The following is a 27,528-nucleotide window of genomic DNA, read 5'->3' on the forward strand; positions in this document are numbered from 1 at the left end:
GTTTCCGTTAGTAAGACATCTTTGAGCTGCTGTAATCTACTTAAAGTGTAAGAAGACAACGACCGTAAATCCGGAGAATTAAAAAACAGACCTATATTACCTGTCTCTTTAAACTATGAGAAAATCCCATGTTTAAAAATAAACGTATTACCTCATAAGGAGGCTAAAAAAGAAAACCTAAAAATAATAAGTCATAAGTAGACCTATTTGCTAAGCCAATTTTTAGACCAGTCTTCTGGTTATAAAATGTATGTTAATGTGGTGCTCAGAATGTCTTAAAGGTGAAGTAGTCTTTTTAATGCATGCTATAAAAGAAATGTTAGATATATTCCCTTAGCTAATGAGTTGGATGGCAGGTAAGCTGAATTTTAACTTAAAACTGATCCAGAGTGTTTCGAACATTCTATAGTTTGAATTTTCATAAGGGGCTGGTTGACTTTAAACATAATAAAACACAGCAAAGGACCATAAGTAATGTACAGTTGTTCCATCCGTTCTCTTTTCTCTAGACAAAGATTTGTTTAAATTTCAGGTTTATTTAAAAATGTATCACAGGGAAGACATTTATTCCTTATAAGGTAGAGTTTCTCTGGGGGTCTCTGTTATGATTTTAGTATGGTATTGCCTTACATAGACACTTTACCTACTTCTAATCCCACTTAAATTCCCAGCTAATAGTGGACGGGAAATCTAATAAGGATATGTTTTTTTTACATGCAAATGTATAATCCACTTGTCTAGCCTGTTTTTATTAGACTTCTTGAAAGCTTAGCTATTTTCAAAAATGTATCTTGTTAACGAAATTTAAAACATGCAAATATCTAATTTTTTTTTCATAATTCATTGTTTTATTTGATTTTTTACATAGTGGACTGGCATGTACTGTGCCATATACTGCAATCTGTTTTAGTCATCTTTTCCAGTTTTTAAGACAAATTAATATAACACATAGTATATTTCATTTGTTACAGAATCTCTTCCTCCACTCTTATGCTTAATGTAACCCTTTGAAAGCCACAGCCGCTTGCAGTACATCATGCATAATGCATTTCCTATCACGATGTACTCAGAACAGGTTCTCCACTATCAGAAACTATTTTCCTTATACGTTTGTTTATCAATGCAAAGTAAAAAAGATACTGTGGTTTTTAAATGTATTTATTTCTCTGTGTTTTATCTTGTCAAGTTGATTATCACATTTTTTAAAATGCATGAAAAGGGAGTTGCACAGTATTGCCAAAAAAAGTTATCCTATTTTTTGGGGGTTGGAATTTTAGATTAGCTTGGATTATGTGTATATGTAGGGCCATGCGCTTTACATGTCAAAGAAACCATAAACATGACATTGTTCGTGAAACCCACCCAAATCCATCTAGTTACATTTACCAGTATAATCTTCTGCGAGCAAGCCTAAAAGAATGTTCTGCATTGCTTATTCAGTTTACATTTTCCACGCTAAATTTTAAACCCAGCCTCAAGCATTGTGTAACATATAATTTCTACGTTCTGAATGTTGTAATCGTATATTAGCAGTAAGCCAGTAAACAGCCGTAAGTAATAGTTTTATTTTATTTTTTTTACTGTTTTGGAGCTTTAGACCCAGGTTTAAAGCATCTGATCTGTTGTGACAAGTAAAGATACAATGGAAGACGACAATGCTGTTTGTAGAAAAGCCTTGCATTAAAAACAAGTAGCAAGATTGTGCTTGATGTGGTTAATTCAATGATGTATAACATGCACACATATTATTTCATCCCTATTTGTTGTAAAAAAAATAGCTGTATTTTTGACATCCCTTAACCATATACTAATCTTGTTATTGATGATCCTAAATTCTATATTTTGTCAGGGCAATTTGAAGGAGCTCTATTATTGAATAATAATTATTACAATTATTCTATTACCTCTGACCGTTAAAAGCGCTTTGTGGTAAGATTTTTCAAGTTTGAATTTACTAATGGCACATGAATTAATCAGTACAATCAAATGTAACTGTGGAATAAGCTAGAAAAGAAAATGTATGTAGTAAACTTTGGGAGTTCTGAAACTAATCAAGAAAGATGCTTTGCCATCATCTCTCACATCTTAAAGAAACCTTCCCTTGATACTATATCTTGATACTATATCCCTATAAAACTACTGTCTAGTGTCCCTTCTCCCCTTGGCATGCAATCTGGTTTATGTCCACAGTATTTTACAGACAGCACTCACTAAAATTACTAACATCTCTGTTACTGTTGACAATTCCACCATTCAATCAACAGACCATGTTAGCTGCCTTGGTGTTACATCCCTTACATCTAGTCCCTCACCAAATCCTAAAAAACATAATCTGAATCCTCCCATCCCTTCTGGATTACTGCAGCTCACTACTAACTGGTCTCCCAGTCTCTCGCTTTTCATCACTTCAGTCCTTCCTCAACACTGCTGCTAGACTAATCTTTCTCTGTCATTGTTTCTTGTCTCCTGCTCCACTGTGCCAATCGCTCCATTGGCCCCCATACCCTTCTGACCATGACCAACAGAGCACTTAACAACCCTACACCCCCTACATCTCTACCCTCTTATCCAAATACATCCTTAACTGCCCTCTGTGTTCCTCTCACATCTTGTGTGTCTCTTCTATCACCATTACCTTTTCCCTCCCCTGCATTCAGGATTTCACACATGCTGTACCCCTTCTCTGGAATTCCCTACGCCATTCCGTCAGGCTTTCTATCTTGTATGCAAATTTCAAAAGCTCTCTGAAAACCCACACGCTCAACCAGCATCCCAATCAATCCATCTGAATGATCAACAACATCTACTGATTGGATTAACTGATGCATATCCAAGCAGTCCTCTCCTACTGTTTAATTTCCATCATACATCTACAATAACATATGGGGTTTCATTTATTGAACTCTGGGTTTGCAAGTGATTTTCCATAAATTTGAAGTCCTACAGTATGTTAATTCTACGCAAGCAATAATCACTCTGCAAAGAATAAACTCTGTTATCTGAGTTTATATAAGTACCCAACGGTGACAGCATCTTTGAAAGCTGTGGCAACTCTCTGTCCCTAGACCTTTAACCAGTTTTGTAACAAACTAACAATTATGTTACAATAGGCTATAACCCTAAAAGTAAATGACCTGCTTACCATTTAAAAAATACATCCATATCTGCATCCGCGTGAAGGCAAACTATATGGGCCAAACGGTTGTTAGCTGCCAAAAGGCCACCTGTCCACCATGTGGAATGACCACAGTCAGTTTTCGCTTTGTTTCTTAGTACACGTATAAAGCATGGATTTATGAGTTTATTTGGTCACCTTGCAAAATAAAATATGATGGTTTCTTAAGCCTTGCATGTCCTGGCTTATTTGTCATTATATATTCTGACAGATTCCAAAGTAAGGATGTATATCTATAGCTGTGTCCTATATTAAAGGCTGATGCTCCTACTTGTAAGCCTTAAACCGTTGGCTACTCAGCAAGCTCAAACATAACAGAGCAAGATGAATGCTCCAAGGGGGTAATTCAATACGCACAGAAGCCTCTCTGAGGCAACTCCCTTTAACATGAATAGAAGTTTTTCTGCCAATCACAGTGTTATCAAGGGTTACTGTAAGTGAATGACTCAAGAACACCCATGTACTACCTTCTTTGCATTGACATGCACATCAATCATTAAATACTTTTCTGATACAGTCACTTTGCAGCCATCTGCTTGACTAATTGGTGCAGGTATAGTATTTTAGTGTTAATGCAACTGTGAGCCCACTATGGAAGCAGACCAGCTTGTAACGTATTATTCTAGTCTGGATTTTCAGTTGTTTATGCCTTCAAGAAGCCAGCATTCCTGTGATACTAGGTCAACATATTGTATATTGAAGTATCAACTTTCATCTTCCAATAGCAGAAGAACCATGTCTTCCCACCTTGTCAGTGGCGACTCTAGAAACAATATATAGGGGGGGCACACAAGATACCACAGTCAAACTGGGGGGGCATTAATAATTTACACCATTAAATCATACCACTGAAAAAACACACATATATATATATATATATATATATATATATATATTAGACTTGTGCATTCGTCTTCGGGCGAACATGAAAACGAGCACGAAGAGGCCGTTTTTTTGTTCGTTCCGAAGGAACGTAGAACAGAATACAGTGCCGGCAAACCGTAGGCGAAGACGAAGACTCACAATCACGAAGAATCGAAGATTCTTCGTGATCGTCTTCGTTTTTGCCGCGCAACCGCCAAAATTTCAAACAGGAGTGAGCTGATCCTCGTCTGTCCAATCAGCTCACTCTTGTGACGTAACGCTAAGGGTCTCGTCCAATGCCTGTGCTGCTGTTTTTTGAATTCTGAAGGCGCCTTTATAAGACCAGAGCTTGCCTGAGAGATCCATTCATTTTTCGCTGTGACTGCTTTGGCAACACTGCTGTGCTGCATCCGAGCGTTACAGAGAGAGATTGTTCTGTTCTGTGTGAGACTGGTAAGCCTTAGCCTGCCATTTCTCACTGTGTACTTCATCCTCACTTCAGTGCTACTTAATTAATATATTTAATAATAATAATTTGATTAATTTAATTTTTTTAAAATTAATTTGTCATCAACTTTAGTGTAAGTGCTGTTGAGTTGACAGTGCACCCAGTGCCTCAGTGGCACTGGGGTGCCCTTGCCCTGGGCTGGCACTAGTGCCTATTGCCTGTCCTGCTTAAATAAATTAAATAGAATTTATAAATTACAATTTAATAGAATCTATAATTTAATAGTTCATTATAATATTATATATATATATATATATTTGTCAGTCATATATATATATATACTATAGTATACTAGTGTAGAGTGTACTGTAGACATTCATCTACTAGTGTCTAATTTAAAATCAGTAATATTAATTAATATAATTAATAATTGAATTCATTATAAAATTATATATATATTTGTCAGTTATAGTTAGTAATAGTATACTAGTGTAGAGTGTACTGTAGACATTCAGAACATCTACTAGTGTCTAATCTAAAATCAGTAATATCAATAATTCTCTAATTCTTTCTTATCTTAATAGTTAATTAAATTAGCTATAAATAAAAGTAATAATATTAATTAATTACTACTAGCGTATAGTTCAGCTAATCTTATTAGTACTGGTGCTGCAGCTCTATAGTTTGTGCTTTGTTTTAGCAACAGTAAGAGACCAAGTCAATTTTTCTTAATTAATCTTTCATTTTATTTCATTTGTTTTGCTCACCTCAGTCCATCAGTGAAGTGAACTTGTTGGGCTAGTGAGTGCAGCCGCATAAGTGCTGTGGTTTTTTTTGATCAGCAAGCAGTGACGTTAACTGTTTTGCAAAGATTTTCTCATTTATTTTACATTTTATTTCAATTTTATTAAAAGTACCCTTAGTGTTTTGCTCACCTCAGTCCATCAGTGAAGTGAACTTGTTGGGCTAGTGAGTGCAGCAAGCAGTGAAGATAACCGTTTTGCTGTGACATTTTATTTTATTTCTAATTCTTTTCAAGAAAAATTGACTGTGACGAGCTGTACTAAGCAAAGCTTCAAGCTACTAGCTGTAGTACTAAAATAATTCTAATCTTCTTTAATCTTAATCTATAATATATTATAAATAATAATATTCTAATTCATAATCTATAATAAGTAATTCTAATTCTAAATTCTAATTCATAATCTATATTCTTCTATCTATAATACATAATATATAAGTAAATTAGTTCTAATCTATTAATATTATATAACTTAATATTAATTAATAAATCATATACTGAATCTGATTTAACCTCACTTTAGCTTAGTGGGTTTGAGAGCGTCTGCCTAGAGGTAGACTTATAGTAAGGAAATATAGCTTTAGGCTAGCATAGTGGTAGGCTAAGCTCTTAGGCCCGTGTAAATTCAAATTAAAAATAAAATACTGCTAGTTATTAAATAGTTAATCTTGAGTTAATAATTTCAATAACTTTAGGATTTTGGCAGATTGCACACAGCACAGTGCAGTAGTGCATAGTTTTACTTTTTAAGCAGTAGCACTGAAGAGAACTTCCTCTAATTTTTTTGTCTTTAATTCGTTTTTCCTTTTTTTATTTTTATTTTTTTATTTTTTTTTTTATAGTTTTTTAAACACTACACTACACTACACTACACTACACTACACACACAACACAAAATTTGAAATGGATCCTCCTTTTGGGACTAAGGAGGGACAAGCTCCATCTACCACCACCACCACCACCACCAGCACCACCACCAGCACCACCACCAGCTCTAAGATGCAGCCTTTGCGTCAGTCTAGTCGGCCAAGTAGGCCAAGCTCTCGCTTATCATTTGGGGAAGCATTGCTTGAAGGATCATCAAGTAAAGGAAAGGCACCAAAAGCAGGCAGTAGTAGTGCGGCTAGGCCCACAAGCTCTATGGTTTTTTACGGAAAGCCTAAAGCACCAGAAGCACGTTCAAAGTTAAAGGGTAGCACAAGTAGTACCAGCCCAGTGACTAAAAAGAAGTGCCTTTTGCCCCAAGCAGCATCTTCCCCATCCACCAGCAGCATGCAAGGTACCAAGCAGAGCCAAATTAGCAGCAAGACTCAGAGGGGTCCCAAACCAACGCGATCTCATTCCTTTGTAGGGAAAACCACCACCACCACCACCCCCGCCTCTACCACCACTAGTGCTGCGCCTACTGTTCCCACTGGTACCGCCACGCCATGTCCTCCTAGTACCTCTAGCAAGCCACCAAGTCCTTACAAAATTTTTGTAAAGACAGTTAGAGAGAGGGCTACACATAGTGGAACTCCACCTAGCGAGGTAGCAGAGGAGCCTGAGACTGAGAGGCCAAGTGCAGAGTCTATTCTTCCTGCTCGCACTACTACTAGTCACGAGTCTCACGACGATATCAGTCTTAGCTCCAGCCTAGCAGGAATTCCATTCGATCTGGCTAATGAAGAGCTAGACTATGAGCCAGAGGAAGTAGAGGAGATGAGTGGTCAGGAATCAGATTCCTCAGGGAGCAGTGTCCAAATGACTAGTGCACAATTTTCCCCTGAGCCTCCACCTTCTCCGCTACGATCATCACCATCACCACCACCAGCAGCAGCAGCAAAACCTAGCAAATCTAAAGCAATTAGCAGTCCCACTATGGCCAGTACTGTTACCACCAGTCCCACCACCACTAGTTCTGCCTCTGTTCATCCACCCCGAGCAGTAAGAGCAGCACCCAAGGCACACTCCAAGGCTATGCGCGCCCCAATTTGGGAGCACTTTGAAAATGTTGAAGAAGGGCGCTATGGAAAGTGCAAACATTGTGGGAAGCTAATAAGCAGAGGGAAAGTGTCTGGCCATTTTACCAGTGCTAGCATGAAGCATCACCTCAGCACTCAACACAACGCTGTGCTATTGGGGAAAGATGCAGAGGTAAAACTTAGTGCAGGCAGCATAGCTGGTGGCCGTGGAAAAACCCCAACAGCTTCTTCTTCTGAGCCAATAGCAGCAGCAGCAGCAGCAGCAGCAACTAGTGCTGGCAGCCAGAGACCAAGGCAGGTTGGAGCACTGCATGCCCAGCCCACCCTGGAAGAATTTGGGGCATTCCACTCCAAGAGAACGATGCCCAAACAGCAGGCCAATAAAGTAACGCGACTTATTGGTCAGTTCATTGCTGTTGGAGGGGCATCCTTCTCCATGATTGAAGGGGAGCCTTTCAAACAATTGATGGCGGCTGTGGCTCCACAATACACAGTTCCGTCACGTTCCACTTTCAGCAGGAACATTGTCCCCTCGCTGTATCGGTCCTGTGTTGCAGCAGTGAAAGAGGAGCTTTCCAAGGCTGCTGGTCAGTGTGTTCATTTCACTACAGATTTGTGGAGTGCACCTAGCGCCCAGCATGCCTTTCTTTCTTTGACAGCACACTGGTGGCAGCCCGGTGTGTCTAAGGAAGTTGCTGCAGCAGGCTACCGATCATTCCTTCTCCATGCAGAAGTGATGGATGAAAAGCACACTTCCCAAAATATTCTGCATGCGATTAGGAAAATGTTTAGCCTTTGGGTGGGAGCAGAGGCGGGCACCAATGTTGAAGTTGGTTTTGTGGTAACTGACGGAGGTGCCAATATGGTGAAAGCGCTGCGAGATGGTCATATTGTTGGTGTGCGCTGTGCAGCCCACATCATCCATCTTGTAGTGAAGGCAGCAATGTCAGAAGGAACTAATGTGGCAGCAGTAGTTCTGTCCCGCTGCAGAAAGATCGCTGGGCACTTTCACCATAGTGTTAAGGCTAGCCAACTTTTGAGGGAAGAGCAAGAGAGGTCAGGTCTTCCCGTACACTGCCTACGTCAGGATGTCAGTACACGGTGGAACTCCACGTTAGACATGCTAGAGAGGATTTTGGAGCAGCAGAGGGCAATCCATAATCTTGCCTCAGAGCACAATATTGGGATTACCTCTCCATTGAATAGGGAGGATTGGACAGTGATCGCCCAGCTAGTGGCAGTCCTTAAACCATTCAGGGATGCCACAGAAAATTTAAGCTCAAACACTGCCAGTCTGGCCCAGGTAATCCCAGTGTTCTCCCATCTAGGCAGCAAGATGGATGTGTCCCTTGGAAACCGTGAGGCTGTTCAAGGTGGCACTCTACATCCTGACGTAGCAGCCATAGTCAGGAAGCTGAAGGATCTGCTAAAAGTACACCTTCGCAAGCGAATGGAAGAGAGTCCCGAAATGATGCTAGCGTGCCTTTGTGATCCAAGAATTAAGGGAAAGCTAGCTTTGAAATTCAATGTTCTCAGTAGCTACCGGGAGCAATTGGTCAACAAGGTGCGTGACTGGCAGCGTAAAATGGGAATGCTGTCCGAGGAGGGTGAGGTGCAGGAGGAGGAAGAGATGATGTGGTCTGCTACCCCTAGCAGCAGCATCAGCAGCAGTGCCACAAGCAGCACAACACAGCTGAGTGGAGCAGCTGCGTTTTGGGAAGAGGCACTTGGCAGTATAGTTGGACCATCTGACAGAGCTAGCAGCAGAAAGGAGAGTAGTGCTGCTGAAATGGTCAAACTTTACCTCTGTGAAGTTCCTTCTGCTCCTAATGTTGATCCTCTTAGCTACTGGGATGAAAAGAAGAGTGTGTGGCCTGCACTCTCATGGGTTGCGCAGCAGCTTCTATCATGTCCGCCAACCACTGTTCAAAGTGAGCGCGTGTTTTCTATGACTGGAAACATACTGAGTCCACAGCGCTCACGCATGGCACCTCATCTGATGGAGCAGATTGCCTTTCTTAAATTCAATCTGCCCAAATTGGGTTACCCAGCTCTTAGCTTGGAAAGTTAAATTTTTTCTCTCTAATGTTTAAGGTAGTTTCTCCCCCTGGTTGCACTTGCTGCGGTGTGGCAATGCCTGCTACCTCCGCTGGTGTAGCCAATTTACGCTAGGGCCTAGTGTCTGAGCTCTGTAAGTCCGCTCCCAAACGCCTAGGACTGACAGTCTTTGGATGCTTTGCCCTGGGGTGAAACAGGTGAGTGGGTCGTCAATTGCCCACTCATTCACCTTTTTCCGTTTCCAACGCTGCTGCTGGTGGTGGTGCCAGTATCTTTTGCCAGTTCGCTTCCTGGCTGAAATCATGCCTCAGATGTCCCTAATGGAAAGGGTAGTTTCTCCCCCCTGGTTGCACTTGCTGCGGTGTGGCAACGCCTGCTACCTCCGCCGGTGTAGCTAGCTTATGCTAGGGCCTTGTGTCTGAGTTCTGTAGGTCTGCTCCCAAACGCCAAGGACTGACAGTGCTTGGATGCTTTGCCCTGGGGTGAAACAGGTGAGCGGGTCGTCAATTGCCCACTCATTCGCCTTTCCCAATTCTGCTGCTGCTGGTGGTGGTGCCAGTGTCTCTCTTCAATGCCAGTTCGCTTCCTGGCTAGTGTCATGCCTCGAATGTCCCTGATGGTAAGGGTAGTTTCTCCCCCCTGGTTGCACTTGCTGCGGTGTGGCAACGCCTGCTACCTCCGCCGGTGTAGCCAGCTTACGCTAGGGCCTTGTGTCTGAGTTCTGTAGGTCTGCTCCCAAACGCCAAGGACTGACAGTGCTTGGATGCTTTGCCCTGGGGTGAAACAGGTGAGCGGGTCGCCAATTGCCCTCTCATTCGCCTTTCCAATTTTTCAATGCTGCTGGTGGTGGTGGTGGTGGTGGTGGTGGTGCCAGCATCTCTTCTCTGCCAGTTCGCTTCCTGGCTAGAGTCATGCCCAAAATGTCCCTAATTGTAAGGGCAGTTTCTCCCCCCTGGCTGCCTCTGTCTGCGGTGTGGCAACGCCTGCTACCTCCGCCGGAGTGGCCAGCTTACGCTAGGGCCTTGTGTCTGAGCTCTGGAAGTCTGCTGCCAAACGTCTAAGACTGACAGTGTTTGGGTGCTTTGCCCTGGGGTGAAACAGGTGAGTGGGTCGCCAATTGCCCACTCATTCGCCTTTTCAATGCTGCTGCTGGTGGTGGTGCCAGCATCTCTTCTCTGCCAGTTCGCTTCCTGGCTAGAGTCATGCCCAAAATGTCCCTAATGGTAAGGGCAGTTTCTCCCCCCTGGCTGCCTCTGTTTGCGGTGTGGCAACGCCTGCTACCTCCGCCGGAGTGGCCAGCTTACGCTAGGGCCTTGTGTCTGAGCTCTGGAAGTCTGCTGCCAAACGTCTAAGACTGACAGTGTTTGGGTGCTTTGCCCTGGGGTGAAACAGGTGAGTGGGTCGCCAATTGCCCACTCATTCGCCTTTTCAATGCTGCTGCTGGTGGTGGTGCCAGCATCTCTTCTCTGCCAGTTCGCTTCCTGGCTAGTGTCATGCCTCAAATGTCCCTAATTGTAAGGGCAGTTTCTCCCCCCTGGCTGCCTCTGTCTGCGGTGTGGCAACGCCTGCTACCTCCGCCGGAGTGGCCAGCTTACGCTAGGGCCTTGTGTCTGAGCTCTGGAAGTCTGCTGCCAAACGTCTAAGACTGACAGTGTTTGGGTGCTTTGCCCTGGGGTGAAACAGGTGAGCGGGTCGCCAATTGCCCTCTCATTCGCCTTTCCAATTTTTCAATGCTGCTGGTGGTGGTGGTGGTGGTGGTGGTGCCAGCATCTCTTCTCTGCCAGTTCGCTTCCTGGCTAGAGTCATGCCCAAAATGTCCCTAATTGTAAGGGCAGTTTCTCCCCCCTGGCTGCCTCTGTCTGCGGTGTGGCAACGCCTGCTACCTCCGCCGGAGTGGCCAGCTTACGCTAGGGCCTTGTGTCTGAGCTCTGGAAGTCTGCTGCCAAACGTCTAAGACTGACAGTGTTTGGGTGCTTTGCCCTGGGGTGAAACAGGTGAGTGGGTCGCCAATTGCCCACTCATTCGCCTTTTCAATGCTGCTGCTGGTGGTGGTGCCAGCATCTCTTCTCTGCCAGTTCGCTTCCTGGCTAGAGTCATGCCCAAAATGTCCCTAATGGTAAGGGCAGTTTCTCCCCCCTGGCTGCCTCTGTTTGCGGTGTGGCAACGCCTGCTACCTCCGCCGGAGTGGCCAGCTTACGCTAGGGCCTTGTGTCTGAGCTCTGGAAGTCTGCTGCCAAACGTCTAAGACTGACAGTGTTTGGGTGCTTTGCTCTGGGGTGAAACAGGTGAGCGGGTCGCCAATTGCCCACTCATTTGCCTTTCCCATTTCCTTTTCCATTTCATTATTTTCCTTCTGATACACAACCAACCAAACATAACACACACAATAACACATATAACACATATAACACACAGTGACATCACACATAACACACATACACACACACTTACAATGCACAAAACACAAGGACCTTTTCCTTGTTATTTGCCCTGGCCTTCACTCACTAATAGCATTACATTAACACTATAACTCACACTTCACCCTATAACATTTTTCCATCCACATACCTGCCAACAGACCCAACTTTTTCAGGGACAGTCCTGCTTTTTTCCAGTCCTGTCCCATCTAATTTAGCTAAACTAGGTATGCAAAATGCAAATACACATAGGTAGTTATAGCTCGGTAGGTAACGCTACTATAAACATTTAATAAATATAATCAAGTACTAAATAATAAATCTAACTTTAAAATACATTTAAATAAACCCCTATTTTTTTTTTAAAAAAAACATTAAAATTAAATTATTATTATTTAGACATAATCCATCTTTAACCAAACCAGTGCACTGCTACTAATCTTAAACATAACCGTACATTAACCCTAAGCTATTTTTTAGTTCTTGTCCAACATTTTTCCATCAGCATACCTGCCAACACACCCAAGATTTTGGTGGACAGTCCTGCTATTTTCCAGTCCTGTCCAATAAGTAAGTTGGGTTGTTGCAAAGTATGCCATTGTAAATAGGTAGCAAATGTTAGGCATGTAAAGTGGTCCAAAATCAATTTAAAAATGTAAAATATTCCCTATTCTTTTATTAAACATCTATGGACAGTACACCTCGGTATGTGTGTGCAACTCTGTTGGTCGTTTCGGCAGGGGGCTCGCCTGCCATCAACGAATGAAGTGCTTTCTGCAGTTCTGCAATTCACTCGTTGATGCCAGACCAGCCCCCTGCCGAAACGACCAATAGAGCTGCACACACGTACCTTCACGGCAGCTGCTGCTGCTGTGATGTGTTATTAACCCCGTATTAACCCCTGCTAGGCAACCAGGAGGAAAACGAAGATTAAACGAGCACGAAGAATGTCCGCGAATATTCGCCCGAAGAGAAGACAGGAACGGGCGAATATTCGCGGAATACGAAGATTTTTTTTTCCCCGAAGACGAGCACGAAGACGAACACGAAGAGCCCCCTGGTGCCCAAGTCTAATATATATATATATATATTGCCAAAAGTAATGTGCTATGGAATGATACTTTTGTTATTGGACAATACAATACTTGATCATTCAACATGGGAATCCTGAAGCCACAATTTAGTACGACTAATCCTTGAAATCCTTTAAACAACACAATACCTTAACTTTTCCACTAAATGATTTCAGGGCCTAATATTAGTCCCTGCTGCCGATATATATATATATATATATATATATATATATATATATAAATATTAGACCCTGCTGCCGATAGCAGGTATAGATCAACACATTAACACACAAACCCAGCTTTGCATGTATAGATCAATTGAAATTCACTTGTGATCTCAGCACTGAAGGTATATATCAAATCAACAGAATCAGACATACAAATCCTGTATTTGCAGGTATACAATAATAATATATGAAATGTAGCATTGCAGGTATAGATCAAATAAATACATGGAAACAGCATTGCAGGTATTAATCAAGTGAACAAGACATACAAACCCTGTATTTGCAGGTATACATAAATAATGTATGGAAACATAGCATAGCAGATATGGATCTACAGAACACACAAACCAACCTTTGCAGGTACAGATCAATTGGAATTCACATAAAAACACGGCATTAAAGGTATATTTAAAACCCCTAAATTACAGGGATAGATCACAGGTTGCACACCCCAAAGCCAGCCCTGGCGTTCACACTGCCCACATAGAACCTGGCCAGCACCCAGATAACACACATAAGATTTGCCATCTTTGTCCCATATACACCCTGCCTGTGCCATCCTGTTCCCCAAGGCTAAAACATCCTGCTAGTGCCATCTTTGCCCTTCCACAATTATACATCTATGATACACACAATCACATTAACTCATGCTCTCCCTCATTCAGACAACTCATCCACATATTAACTCATACTCATCCATTTTAAGAAACTACACCCCTTGGAGCTTCAAATGAGGGGCTACATGTATTTCTAGGACAAAAGTTGAGTGCACAAATAATGATGGAATATATCGCTTTGGCTTGAAAATATGTTTTTTCTAACCATAACGACATGTTCATTTGTGTCTTGCGCACTCCAGGTTTGTACTAGAAACACATGCAGCCCCTCATTTGATGCGCCAAGGGATGTCGTTTTTGCAAATGTGTACTTTTTGTGCCATAATTTAACTTCCTACGTGAGCAGTAATGCCACGTCAAGGCTTCAACCGTAATTACTGATCATTCACACGCCTTTCAAATCTCCATTCACTCACAGAAGCACACGCCATTCTTTCCATACATTTACTCACAGTAGCACACACCATTCTTTCCCCTTACAATCCCAAAGAAATGATGGTAAAGGGAGAAGAAAAAATCACTTTTACAGCAAAAATAAGTTTTGCATTAAAAATGCAAGGCGCTCCAGGGATGATATGGTTACTCACGTACCGCACGGGCTAAATGGCTGATTTTAATAATATTTGCAGTGCATCAGGATTTCAAAACTTGCCTCCCTCTACCGTTGGCTAAATTTAACCCCATGATCAAAGGGATCATAGGATTAAAAATTAGTATCGGCCATTTTTAAAAAGGGAATGTGACTTTTTATAGCTATATGATCGCTGTGGTAACATTGGCTACCACAGTGATCATTTAGCTAGAATACTTCAACTTTTTTTTTTTTTAAAGTTAAACTACTTTATGTTTAAATAATTTAATTTGGGGGTCTCTAGGCAATTTTGATCTTTTTTTATCTACCTTTAGAGACCCCCAAATCATTTTTTTTAAATTTTAATTTTTTTTAACTTAATATTTTTAATTATTTTTACAATCTATATACCATTGGAAAGGTGAGGCGATTACCTTTCCAATGGTATATGTTGGGGTTATGTAGCTGCTTAGATGCCTGAGATACAGGCATCTAAGCAGCATGCCCCCATACCTCTTTAACTAACAATTGTCAGTTGTTAATAAAGTTGCGCGGTGATGTCATCGCGTCATTGCGCGAGACGTCACGGGGCAGATCGGGTGGCCCCGGTGATGCCCTTCAGTGTGAGGGGCAGATCGCCGGGGTAGGTGGTGATGGAGGTCCACAGACCTCCATCAAGGTAAGATAGTGCTAGTGACGGCATGGTGCCGTCGTTAGCACCTGACTGGGACTGCGTGCGACGGCACCATGCCGTCGTTAGCAGTCAAGGACTGTCCTGGGTGGTTACAAATTCGGCGGGGGGGCAACAGGGGGGGCAAGGAATAACCTAGGGGGGCAATTGCCCCCCCTTGCCCCCCTGTAGCGACGCCACTGCACCTTGTCCTTATTCAGCATTGTTTTTATATTTTATGTTGTGCTATTTTGAGGTCATAATTTATTTGCGGTTGTGACTGATATTTTAGTGTGCATATAGTGAGAACTTGTTGCCTCCAGTGTTCCCATGTATGACATAATTCTAATAAAACAGACACATACTTATTTTTTCTCTTAAAGTGTCAGTTACTCAATTTCAATGGATTCCATGTGGATTTGTAGTATATTAAAGGCTGATTAAATTAGTAATATGGCTATCAATGAAAACAAAATTTCCAGTAATGCGAAGGGAAGAAGTAAGTAGATGCTTGAGAAATGAGGCTTTACAGTATTTTTTGGCTGAGGTCAGGGGGTTAGTGAAATGCTTCTCCAGGGTTGGCTGGGTGCCATATGGGATGATACTTGTTTGAAGTAAGCATCCGATATTTTCCAGGTAAACACTCCCATTACTTAAAGGGAACTAGCAAGATTTGGTCTTAAATACTGTATACTCTTTTGTCTCCTTATTAGACAGCTTTAGACAGAGACTTACATATGGCTCATACACTTCTGTGAACCTAGTTTTAGAGTTTATCATGGAGTTTCAAAAAGGAAAAACTACAAAGTCATTTTAAGTACATTAAATCATTTAAGTGTTTGCCAATATAATCCTCTAAATAATGAAATTTCGACAGTTGATTTATGTTAGCTGATAACTATAACTAAGAATGGTCAGAATGCCCTCGTTCTTCTCTTTGGTCATTGTTTAGAAGATAGGAGTAAGTGTTATGTTACTTTATAGTATGCATGTAGTGCCTGAAGCTTCCTCTACAACCTGTACAATATTTTCTGTATACTTTTTGTATAGCGCATATTCCACTTTCCTATGTATCATTATAATAATAATACTCCATAGTTCCATAATGTAGTTTATACTATTAATTCCGTTCCCTCTGAACAAGTTAATATATATATATATGTATAGTGTTTCATAATTTAGTGCCCTGCTGTATTACCATGAGAAGATATGTGTATAAGTGAGAGGGACTTCTCAAGGTGTGCAGTTTTTAAGGTGTCCTGCTAGTTTGGTGTCCAAACTAACGAGTAATATCCTGTTTGATGACATTCCTAGCTCAAATAAGTTTATTTAGTGCTTCAAACACTTGGTTGGAGGCAATGTTGACTTCTAAATGCTATACTTAAATGTAAATGTGGAGACATTTTAAAGGCTGTGTTCTGCTTAGATCATTGATTGGACTGTCCATTATCTTAAGCAAATAAACCTTAGCTAATTTGTCACTTTGTTCTTTCCTCTGATGGCTGAATCACATAAAAACACCTATTTTTTAAGCAACAGCCTATCAATACGTGCTTTTATATTACGCGACAATTAAGTATTCCTAGCAAAAAAATATGAATCAGATTATTATTATTAGCTTTTATTTATATAGCACCAACAATTTACGCAGCGCTTCTTACAATCCATATATATTCAAAGGGGTCTGACAAGACGAGAATTGGCAGACTAAGACAAACCGACACATTAGTTGGAGAAAGCCCTGCTCGCAAGCTTACAATCCTGTGCTAAAATTGTACTTGATTAAATCATTTCTATTTGTTTCCGGTAAGAGTTTGGGCATTCAACGTACCGTGAATGATGTTTCTAGTGTTACAAAAGTGTACCGAACCGTTACAGACCATCGCCAACTCTGGAAGTCTACGGTCATAGTTCTTTCTCCTCTGTTGAGCATTTACCTGTGAAACCTGTGAAACACGTGTTTATTTACGGCTGTGTGAGCTGCAAATGCTGAAAAATATCTAGCCATTTAAAATCGTGACAAACACAATATATTTATATTTAAACCACAGCCACCAAAGTGGGAACACCCAGATAAAACTAAATCAATGCTCAACAGTGGGCAACCCAAAATACAGACTTCCCATAACATCTTCATTCAGCTTTTCTAGTTGCTGTGTAACAAGTTATAATTCAAAACTAAACTATTATTTTCTTTGAAAAGGCACTTTCCTAATGTTTGGAGGATATTATTTTAAAAGCAAAATGTTGTTTTTTTTAAACTGGCGTCAACATGCAATAAAAAAAAAAATTATATATAGTATATAATTGGCTTTAAGGTAAATCATTAGCTTACCATTAAATATAATTGTGTATTTGGCATTTGTTGAATTTTCTGTAACATGCAGATTACTGGTGGGGTTTTTTTTCAACATTTTAGTAGATCAACATAAATTATTTTGAATTGAGCATGGGACAAGCGTGTGAATATTCTTAATAGCCACCATTTAAAACTATGTTCATTTATAGCCACGGATTTAGCAATTTGAGATGATACAGGCAGTTTTCATAAAGCTGTTAATAACATTAATTGCCGGGGGTAGCTTATAGCTGTGATCTAACTGTACCATGTGTTGACATGGCAGAAAAGGTAGCTAGGATCTGTCTGCCGGCATACATTTGATCCTTTAATTTGTGGTTCGCTAAACCTTCCCACAAAAAAAACCAAAAACTACTTATGAATAACAGACACCACCAAGGGCTGTCAGTAATGCCTGGGTAATAATTGTAGAAAAACAGGATTATAGGATTTCCTTGTTGCCGAAATGCTGTGTATTAAAAAACCTTTTTTTATTGGACACTTACCTTTTTATTTTAACGTAATGTTGGTAAAATACAAATGATTTATGTGTCTTTTTTTTAATACATATTTATACATATGTTGGATACATTTATATGTGAAGGGCACCTAAGACTGTAGGTTATTCATTTAAATGTACTTAAATGAATGATTTTAATGGTATTTGCTGGGAATGCACCGATTTCTTCCTTTGTTTTGTATTGATTTAAAGGCACAGTAAAGGGTTTATAAAATTACTTAACACTTTCATAGGTTTATGAAAAATAAATAATCTTAATGCTAGTTTTTCTGTCTGAGATTCTGAGAATCGGTTACTTTCTGTGCAGCAGATTCTGAAAGAGGTTTTGCAACATTTGTAAGAATTGTCACAATGCAAAACCTGTTTGGAAAGGAGCCTTTGTTGGAGTTACATGGTTCCACTTGATGTATGAAAAGAAATCTGAACATGTTTAGGCTTCATGGGTTTCTTGGAAGTCTGGAACAAAAGTCTAAAACATAGATCTTTTGTGGAGCTGGGCTTTAACGCTTTCTGTCTGTCCATTTATTAGAAGAAAATGTGAGCCATGCAATAAGTATCCAGGGTTTGGTGCATCTAGACCGCCATTTATTCTGTAGAGTTTTTGCTGTATTTCTCTGTACATGGTGTGATTACTGGTATGACAGGAAGATGCCGATTGCAAATGTCTTGCCTTTTCTGAGCTTGAACCAACATTTTAACACACATGGGTCCATATGTTACTCAACGTATTGTAATATGCATTTGAAAAACATTTACCATGTATAATATATATATATATATATATATATATATATGATTTTAGACTTTAGTTTTTTTCAGAACGTAATAGATGACAACAGGATTTATATAGGACTGGTGCCTTCACGCACATTATAGTCTTAATAATAAGCATTAGCACAGTTTCTTCCTTTTAAAATATTTCTGTACCCAATTTTTTTCTTCTAATAATATAATATCAAATAGAAATGCATAGCGAATTTGTTTGGAAAATAATATTTCAAATAATTCAATCTGCAACGTTGATCTTATTAATAAACATTTTTTTAAAAAAAACAGGAATTCCGGATTAGTTTTCCTGCCTGCCACTTTGTGATTATGTTTCACCCACCTACTGAAGAATACCAAATCATGTTTTCTAGGGGATGTTGCGAATTACCTGAGTGCTTTGCTATGTATTACCTGAAATACAGGTAGTGGGCACTGAAACCACTCAGCGTGACTGTTTAAAAGGTTATGTTGCTAGCAGAGCTTGTTATGTATGAGAGCTTTGTTCTTAGGCCAATTCACTGTTGTAAGTCATACTTAGCAATGATGCTGGTACTATTAGCAAGGTAATGCTACAACATACAAGCACCAATAAAACTACTATTATATGATTTAGATGTGGATCTCTATTTCATGTAAACATGTCCTTGTGCATACAGGTTAATCTATGAGATGGCTTTGTCTCTGTAATACATTTTTTTGATTGAAAGACACCAAAATCATTCATATCAAATAAATGTTGTTATTGCAGGAAAAGGAAGGAGGTGGTTAGCAATGAAAACAAAGAGGAAAGTTGTTTGTTTGAGTAAATCATTCCTTTGTTTCCCCTGGACATAAAATAAGGAGACAAATTGTGTTTTGCTTGTTGAGGGTCAGTAAGCATATGGCAAAGACACACTAACCTTGCATGATGCAAGAAGTTAAAAAACATCAATAAATAATGTTATACATAATACAGACTTTTTCCTTAATTGTAAACATTTCAAGTTCAGTTATCATACTGAGAGCCGAAATACTTTATTAATGTAAGCTAATGATTTAGTAATCCTGCTGTAAGGTATCTGACACTTGTGACATGCACCAGCTCACAGAATCGTTGAACTCTCAGCAATTATTTTTGCAGCCTGATATTGGAATGCACATGTGGATTACAAAAGGCAAAAAAATAGCTCTTATTCAAGGTACACTGCTATAATAATTTCCTGCATCATTAAAAATATATTATTGTTACCATTACTGGCGCACAGATTAAATTAGATTACACTAATGAAAAATGAAGCGTACAAATTGCTGTATTTTTACCGTTTATTCAAGTTTTTGTATCCCTAACGCTGAATATATTTTACATTGTAGCCTAACATTGGAAGACTTGGTATCCCACATGGACCATCTGGGGAGAAGGTGGCTGTTGTTACAGTAGATGACTGTGATACAGCTGTGGCTATACGGTTTGGAAACTTGATCAAGAACTATACATGTGCTGCTCAGGGGACCCAAACAGGTTCCAAGAAGTACGTTCAATATATTTCCTTTAATTACTTTGTACTTATTTTAGACTTTAGGTCAAGTAAAATACAATATTATGCATAATGTGATGGAGTATCCTCTAGGTCCCATTTGTAGTGACATAAAGAATATTGGTGATCAATGCCTTAGTTTATCTAATATCCTGCATCTGTCTTTCATGATTAGCTCTATAGCATTGGGCATTATACTTATCTTTGTTCATATTATAGTTTAATCTATACATTTTCTGTCCCTGCCTATCCTACTTTGCCCAAAGATTTTTTAATAGATACATATTATGCTGCTCTGTAGTAATTGTTTACATTGTTGTACTGTATCAAAATGCTTAGGTATTTACCAATTAATTTCGTAGGTCTCTTGACTTGACTGGACCTCTTCTACTGGGAGGTGTTCCTGATTTGCCTGAAGACTTCCCCGTTCAGAATCGCCAGTTCACTGGATGCATGAGAAATTTAACCATTGACAACAAGCCAGTAGACATGGCTAGTTTTATAGCCAATAAAGGCACTTTAGCAGGTAATTTTGACATATAGTAAATACTTTAACAAGTTATATAGCGAATTGTTTTGCAGTTTTCTGGATGAGCCAAGTCCATAGGTATACCTAAAATGTTAATGTGACATAAGCTTACATAGATACTAATATAACGAACCTTACATAATATCAGTATGAGACAGAATACTTTCACAATCCTCTTTTTGTTTCTTATGAACAATAAATTCTTATGTAAAGTGATTATACCTCTCTATCTTATACTTGGAAGGATGTAGTGCTAAGAAAAATTTCTGTGAAAACATCTTATGTCAAAATGGAGGGACATGTGTGAATAAGTGGAACACCTACTACTGCGAGTGTCCTCTGCACTTTGGTGGGAAAAACTGCGAACAAGGTAAATCACAAATATTCACAAAGTTCTTATTAAAAACAATGTTTAAACTCCCAAGGCACTGCAATGTTACCAACACAGTACATCCTACCAATATTATCCAAAAGACTGTTTTTGTAACCATTTAACAAACCATGTAAAAACCAAGTTTAATGTTCTTTAACACAAAAGGTACATCACATTGTTGGTCTGCCAAGGTATCATTCAGCAGGATGTTCTAAGCCTGAGTAGGAAATGCCACCTTTCATCTGCTGTATATGTTTGGGACATACTTTGTCCTTCAAGAAAATGGCATGGTCATTTGCTTGAAATATAAAGAGTGATGGGCTATGTGTGTAATTTGTGAGAATTCTGGGAGACATTAAGAGAGAGCGTGAGAGAGCGTGAATGAGTGTTTTAAGAGTATGTGAATGAGGATGAATGACAATTAATTTTGTTTCCGAATTTAAAATGCCCGAACCAAAATGGCAAGAAACGGAATGAGTTGTCCGAATAGTTTTTTGGGTCCATAAGCACAAGTCTAGTTTCAAAAAATGCTGTTTATGTCATGTGTTGCCATTTATAATGTAGTAAACTCCAATCTTATGGTGAGTTGCTGATTGTGTCATTAATAATGTGTTCTCTCTTGTAGCAATGCCTTTCCCTCAGCATTTTCAAGGCAATGGAATTGTGATTTGGTCTGAGATGGATATCATGATTTCTGTGCCTTGGTATATCGGACTAATGTTCAGGACACGACAATCTACTAGCGTGTTAATCCAGGCTAACGCAGGGACTTCACGGATTAATATTCAGGTTAGTGTTTAAATAGGGCCTATGTGAAGACACCATACTTAGCAAGCCATTCCTAAGCAATATGAAACATAAATGACACCATATAAATTCCCGGGCAGATGACCAACTTGCCTGTTAATGCAAATGTTACAGGATCATTTCACAGTGCCAGTTTTGTCTATAACAAGATTTTGGCCACCATATGATGGTATATTTTTGGTATATATAATAAGAAACCACAAGATTACATTACAACAAACCAGAACAACCAGTATGTTTGTAAATTAAAGTTAGTAAGGCTTCATAAAATGAGATACTGCTGAGACTTATTCAAGGGCAAATCAAGGGCATTCAAGTCTTTAGATTGTAATATGAAGTTAAAAGTGACCTCCACGCCTTTGGCCTCTGTTTGTGTATATATATGTAATGTGTATATATAATCACTGTGTAGGATCTGCAAAAAACATGCACATAGTATTTAATTTGGTGTCTGGCCACAACACTTCCATCTTGTGTTCTATATAGTGTTGTATCAATATGCTTTGGGAAAAACTAAAGCTGTGGAAGATTCTTCCTAGTTAGATATACAAAGGGTTATATATAAAAAAGCAACGCTTTTTTTCAGTAATTTGTTTTTCAATATATGCTCTATATAGAGCCATCTTATTTGTATTTCAACTCTTCCATAAATGATGAATATGGTGAATATATTTTTTTATATTAATAATAATTACGTTTTGTCTGTCCCTGGTTAGAATAAATCAGTGTCTTTATATAATTATATATTTCAGTTCATACCACTACATGATAAAGAACAGAATATTATTTAAAAATAATTATATCAATGCTAGCAAGGTTTACTTTTCTCCGTGATGAGCTTTTTTCTTTTCTTTTTAGTCTACATCATCTGTTATTAAAGCTATCAATATTAAATATAGAAATTAACAACATTTTGTTTATATCATGAGATGTGTGTTTCCTACTTTTTTATCGATCATCTTTTTCGCTATATAGATCCCTTTCTCGTGGTGTGTAAATGTACTTGACGTTCTATACCATTATTTCACTAATGAGTTAGTATCTTACGGCACCTTAGTAGACTACTTTATACATTATTCTTACTATACCAAACATTCCATATAATGTACTAGCCTTTAACTGACGTAAAATGTTAACTTGTTAACAGATATTAAACAAGTACATTCAGTTTGAAGTATTCAATGGCCTCAGCCGCATTGCAAGCATGATCATCCCTCAGACCCATGTGAGTGACGGCGAATGGCATCACTTGCTCATAGAACTGAAAAGTTCCAAAGATGGAAAAGACATCAAATACCTGGCCATAATGTATCTAGACTATGGAATGTATCAGGTAAGGAATTATTTACATCAAAGACATGAATAATAATGTGTTTGGATTCTGGAATATATAAATGAATAACCTATATACTGTACATCAAAATAACATTTCAGGTATGCACGTGAATTATGAAATACATCTTGTAAAGTAATTAAAACATCAATATTTTATCTTCTATTCTATATTCTACTTCTGTCTTTATCACTTCTATGGGCAGTGTTCAGGCTTATTTTGTACCTGCTATACTGGCATAAGTGTTGATGAAATACTTGGTACATTCTTTATGATTTATATTTATTTGTTTTATAAAAGTAGAGAATGTTTTGTATAGTAACATTGTTTCAACAAACATCTCCTATGTCCATTAAAATAGTTACACTGGTATCTCACTGATGGGTTCTTCAAACATCTCAATGGGCCCTCAACAGGATTCTGTAACAGAGTAACATTTAATTGTTAGACCACATATTTTGTGTTCATCTCCATGCCCTCATCCAATTTTTCTGCCAGAAATGTCTCCCTTAAGAGGTTTTTGTTTTTTTTTGTTTGGATAGAACTCTGTGGAAATTGGGAACGACCTTCCTGGTCTAAAGCTGAAGAATATCTTTGTTGGAGGTCTCACTGACACAGAAGGCACCGTAACACAAGGTTTTAATGGATGCATGAAGGTAAAATATTCTGTGACTGCATATTCACCCTAATGTCAAATTATCTGTACCTAGTTAACCTTCACGTGTTTTGTTTTTTAAAATACCATCTAGGGAGTAAGAATGGGAGAAACCTCAACAAATATTGCCACTCTCAATATGAACAAAGCAAAAATAATCAATGTAGGCAGTGGCTGCCAAGTAGACAACCCGTGTGACACTAACCCCTGTCCATACAACAGTGATTGCAATGATGATTGGAAAAGTTTCTCATGCCATTGCGAGCCAGGTAACAATGAAACTAATGTTTTTACAAAAACAATGAATAATCATGCATGATATTGCCAGTATTGATGGTACTGGGTAGTATCAATGAAAATCAATACGACACATTCTCCGAAACAGGAATACATTTCAGTTTTACAATGGTCATTCCTGAACACATCTAATTGTGTAGCTCTTGACATTTTCAGAGGGAGCTCTGTGAGGGTTAATAATTACACATGATTGGAATTTACAGCCCATAACATGTCCAATCTAAAAGAAAACGCCACAGACACATTATTGACATTATCATTGAAGATCTGATTAATTGAGATATTTGAACGGTGTCCATATTTGATAAGTTATAGCGGAGTATGTAACTGTATCTCTTCTTTCCTCCAGGGTTCTTTGGAAAAGACTGTTTAGATGTGTGCAGCCTAAACCCCTGTGAGCATGTTTCTACATGTGTTCACAAGCCGAGCTCTTCTCATGGATACACATGTGAATGCGGATCCAGCTACTATGGGCAGTACTGTGAGAACAAGTAAGACCCAACTAAAAGTCTTGCTCTGTTGTATTGTTGTCTTCGTTAGTCAAACCATGTATAAATTGGTATGTTTACCGAGAGATTGGTTACGTCAGGGATATGCAGCTCATTGAAGGTGTAATGTACCTTGCCATTAAGAATGTGTTTATATTAAATGTATTATTTTATGCATGAAAGAAATGACCAACTATCTTTTTTCCATTTCTCCATAAAGAGTTGATTTGCCCTGTCCTAGGGGCTGGTGGGGGAACCCTATCTGTGGGCCATGTAACTGTGACATCAGTAAAGGCTTTGACCTTGACTGTAATAAGACAAATGGAGAGTGCCGCTGTAAGGTGAGTGTTTTTCATGCGCTACCCTTTTTCAATGAGCTGCTTGTGTGTATTGGTCTGTTCTCTAATTCAGCGCACTGAAGCAAAAGACAGTAGGTGGGCAAATCATGTAGGCAATCCTGGGCCCACAAAATAGCTGCTTTCTGAGAAGTTGCCCTGTAAGGGCTAAAGCATTTTAGTGTTTCGTCTGCGTAATAGAGTTTGGTCTCATGGTTATCCAACCATACTTGCGAACATGCCTAGAATGGCCATCAACATGCCAACTACCTGGTGGGACTGTACGTGTTCCTAACAATACCAAAGCAGAAGAATCTAGAATGCTGACATTTTTTTATTTAATTATTTATATTCATTGCCTTACAGGATAACTATTATAAACCCCAAGACAGCGATACTTGTTACCCATGTGACTGCTTCCCCTCTGGTTCTTATGCCCGTACCTGCGACATGGAGACAGGACAATGCCCTTGTAAAGCAGGAGTTATTGGCCGACAGTGCAATCGTTGTGACAGTCCATTTGCAGAGGTTACCAGTCAAGGCTGTGAAGGTACTTTACACATATTCTGTTATTCACTATTCGCTCAACAGAAAATGAAGTCCTCAGTTGATGTTGATACCTTTTATAGGCCATCATAGAAAAAGATACATAATCTCTCTTCAGATCAAATCCAAGAAAGGCCAATAAAAAGTATTAACTTTGACTAAAGGCTTTATACTAGAGGTTCTGATTTAGCAAATTGTGGTATATATTTTTTATATTAAATCTCTGAGCGTATAAATGTATTGAGATTCCACATGGGCAGCCTGTCCTCTATACCTACAACCACTATTAGCAATCTCATGATATTACTTATTCACCTAGGAAACGGGTGGCGTTCTGACATCTTGAAACTGAAATAGTGGAATACGATAGAGCTGTCTCACCAGGACTCAGACTCAGATTAGAGGATTTCTTCAAGCAGATATCTGCTTTATGAATTAGGATTTTACACGACATAAAAATACTTTTCATGCTACTATGGCTTTTTTGGTTATGTTTGCAGGGCCGGCCCGACAATGGAGCCAAGTGGGGCAACCGCTCCAGGCGGCACTTTTGAAGGGGCGGCACTTTGCCGCCCCAAGCCCTTTTTTTTTTTTTTTAAAAGCGAAAGAGAGAAAGGGGCGCCGAGTGGTTTTCGCTTACCAAGCTGTCAGTACCTGCTCGGCGCCCCTCTCTCTCTCCTCTGCGGCGAGTCTCCGTTCGGTCTCGGTGCCGGCTTGTAATGCTGAGTGCCGGACGATTTCCGACGCTCAGCATTACAAGCCGGCACCGAACAGGGAGACTCGCCGCAGGACTGCTGAAAGGTAAGTACAAGGGGGGGGGGGGGGGAAGGGTAGATAATGGGGGGGGGGAGGGTAGATAATGGGGGGGGCGGCAGGGACGGAGGGAGAGGAAGGGTAGATAAGGGGGGGGGGCAGCATTTTAAAATTCGCCCAAGGCGGCATTTTGCCTTGGGCCGGCCCTGTATGTTTGGAACAGATGAGAGATGAAATTCCTGTTTCTGGAAAAGCCTGTTTCAAAATGTTTATTTTAATATTTAGATTTATATCACATATCACATATATTTAGATTTGCTCAGCAAACTAAGTCGCATACAACATCTGCTTTCCTCAGATAACACCTTACTTTTCATTCTATTCTGACACTCAGTGTTATAGTTTTCCATAGAAGGTGAGATATTTTGGGGTAATCGATAGAATGTATTCCAAAGGTATAATCTCAATTTGTGTAACCTACACTTTCCATGAGGAGATTTCCGACAATTCACGGGCAAGCTGGTAAAGGCTTTGTTGTTTTTTAAGTGTTGGCGGCTCATGATAAGTTATCAGAGCACAGCTGTGGACTGCATGCTGCTGTATTTTTCTTGGCACGTGAACAGCCATAGGGGACATCAAACCTAAATATTTTTAACTTTGCAAGAAAGGATCTGAGTCACTTTGTAGGTGTGATTCCAAGACCGGATTATGGTGGTTGTGGCATGGATCAGTAAATACATTTCACAATGGTAGAAAAGAACACAGTTATGGATCTACCGACCTGTCCCACTGTGCTTTAGCAGAATATGTCATGTTCCTGCAGTTACTGTGAGTGACAACATCATGATCTGCTCTTTTGATTGCAGTGATTTATAATGGATGTCCCAAAGCGTTCGAAGCTGGAATCTGGTGGCCACAGACAAAGTTTGGTCAGCCAGCTGCTGTTCCGTGCCCCAAGGGATCTGTGGGTAAGTTCAGCTGTGAAACTCTACCTGCTTAAGGAGTACAATAAAATACAAATGCCCTGGAGGACTTTCGAAAATATGAGCATATGCAGACCAATGTAGTTAAAGAAAAAGACACCAAATCACCATCACCTTTATTACTTTACAGCTAAAGTAACTTTCTAATATACATATATATCATATTGAATGATACGTACATCCATTAACCATAACAGAAAGATTTATTTGTCTGCATTTTAACATTGTTGTTCATTTCCGTTTCAAAGTGAGAGAAAACATATTTTTGAGAACTTTTTTTTTTTTGTCTCAAAAACTGCACCACGTTGACCCGTTACCGATTGGTGTACATTGATTATATGGTGAGGTCCAAAGTAGGTGAAGTTTAGCATCGATGTACACTGCAGGTTCAGGCTATGGCAAG

At 39.5% G+C, this 27,528-nt stretch overlaps 1 protein-coding gene across 1 annotated transcript in view; it reads left to right on the forward strand.

Annotated features, from left to right (window-relative positions):
• The window catches only part of LOC149302865 (cadherin EGF LAG seven-pass G-type receptor 1-like), a 93,613-nt gene that overhangs the window by 46,569 nt on the left and 19,516 nt on the right, over window positions 1-27,528 (forward strand). Inside the window, exons 6-16 of the mRNA XM_089482078.1 lie at window positions 19,863-20,020; window positions 20,389-20,552; window positions 20,800-20,925; window positions 21,554-21,717; window positions 22,883-23,068; window positions 23,611-23,724; window positions 23,818-23,992; window positions 24,370-24,511; window positions 24,729-24,849; window positions 25,210-25,393; window positions 27,009-27,110. Of these exons, the coding sequence (XP_089338204.1) occupies window positions 19,863-20,020; window positions 20,389-20,552; window positions 20,800-20,925; window positions 21,554-21,717; window positions 22,883-23,068; window positions 23,611-23,724; window positions 23,818-23,992; window positions 24,370-24,511; window positions 24,729-24,849; window positions 25,210-25,393; window positions 27,009-27,110 (1,636 nt within the window). The remainder of the gene's footprint in view (window positions 1-19,862; window positions 20,021-20,388; window positions 20,553-20,799; window positions 20,926-21,553; window positions 21,718-22,882; window positions 23,069-23,610; window positions 23,725-23,817; window positions 23,993-24,369; window positions 24,512-24,728; window positions 24,850-25,209; window positions 25,394-27,008; window positions 27,111-27,528) is intronic.

This window comes from Sceloporus occidentalis, unplaced genomic scaffold (genome assembly GCF_023333645.1).
Source record: "Sceloporus occidentalis isolate IW3139 unplaced genomic scaffold, rSceOcc1.0.p SCAF_17, whole genome shotgun sequence".
In the NCBI taxonomy this organism is placed as follows: domain Eukaryota; kingdom Metazoa; phylum Chordata; class Lepidosauria; order Squamata; family Phrynosomatidae; genus Sceloporus; species Sceloporus occidentalis.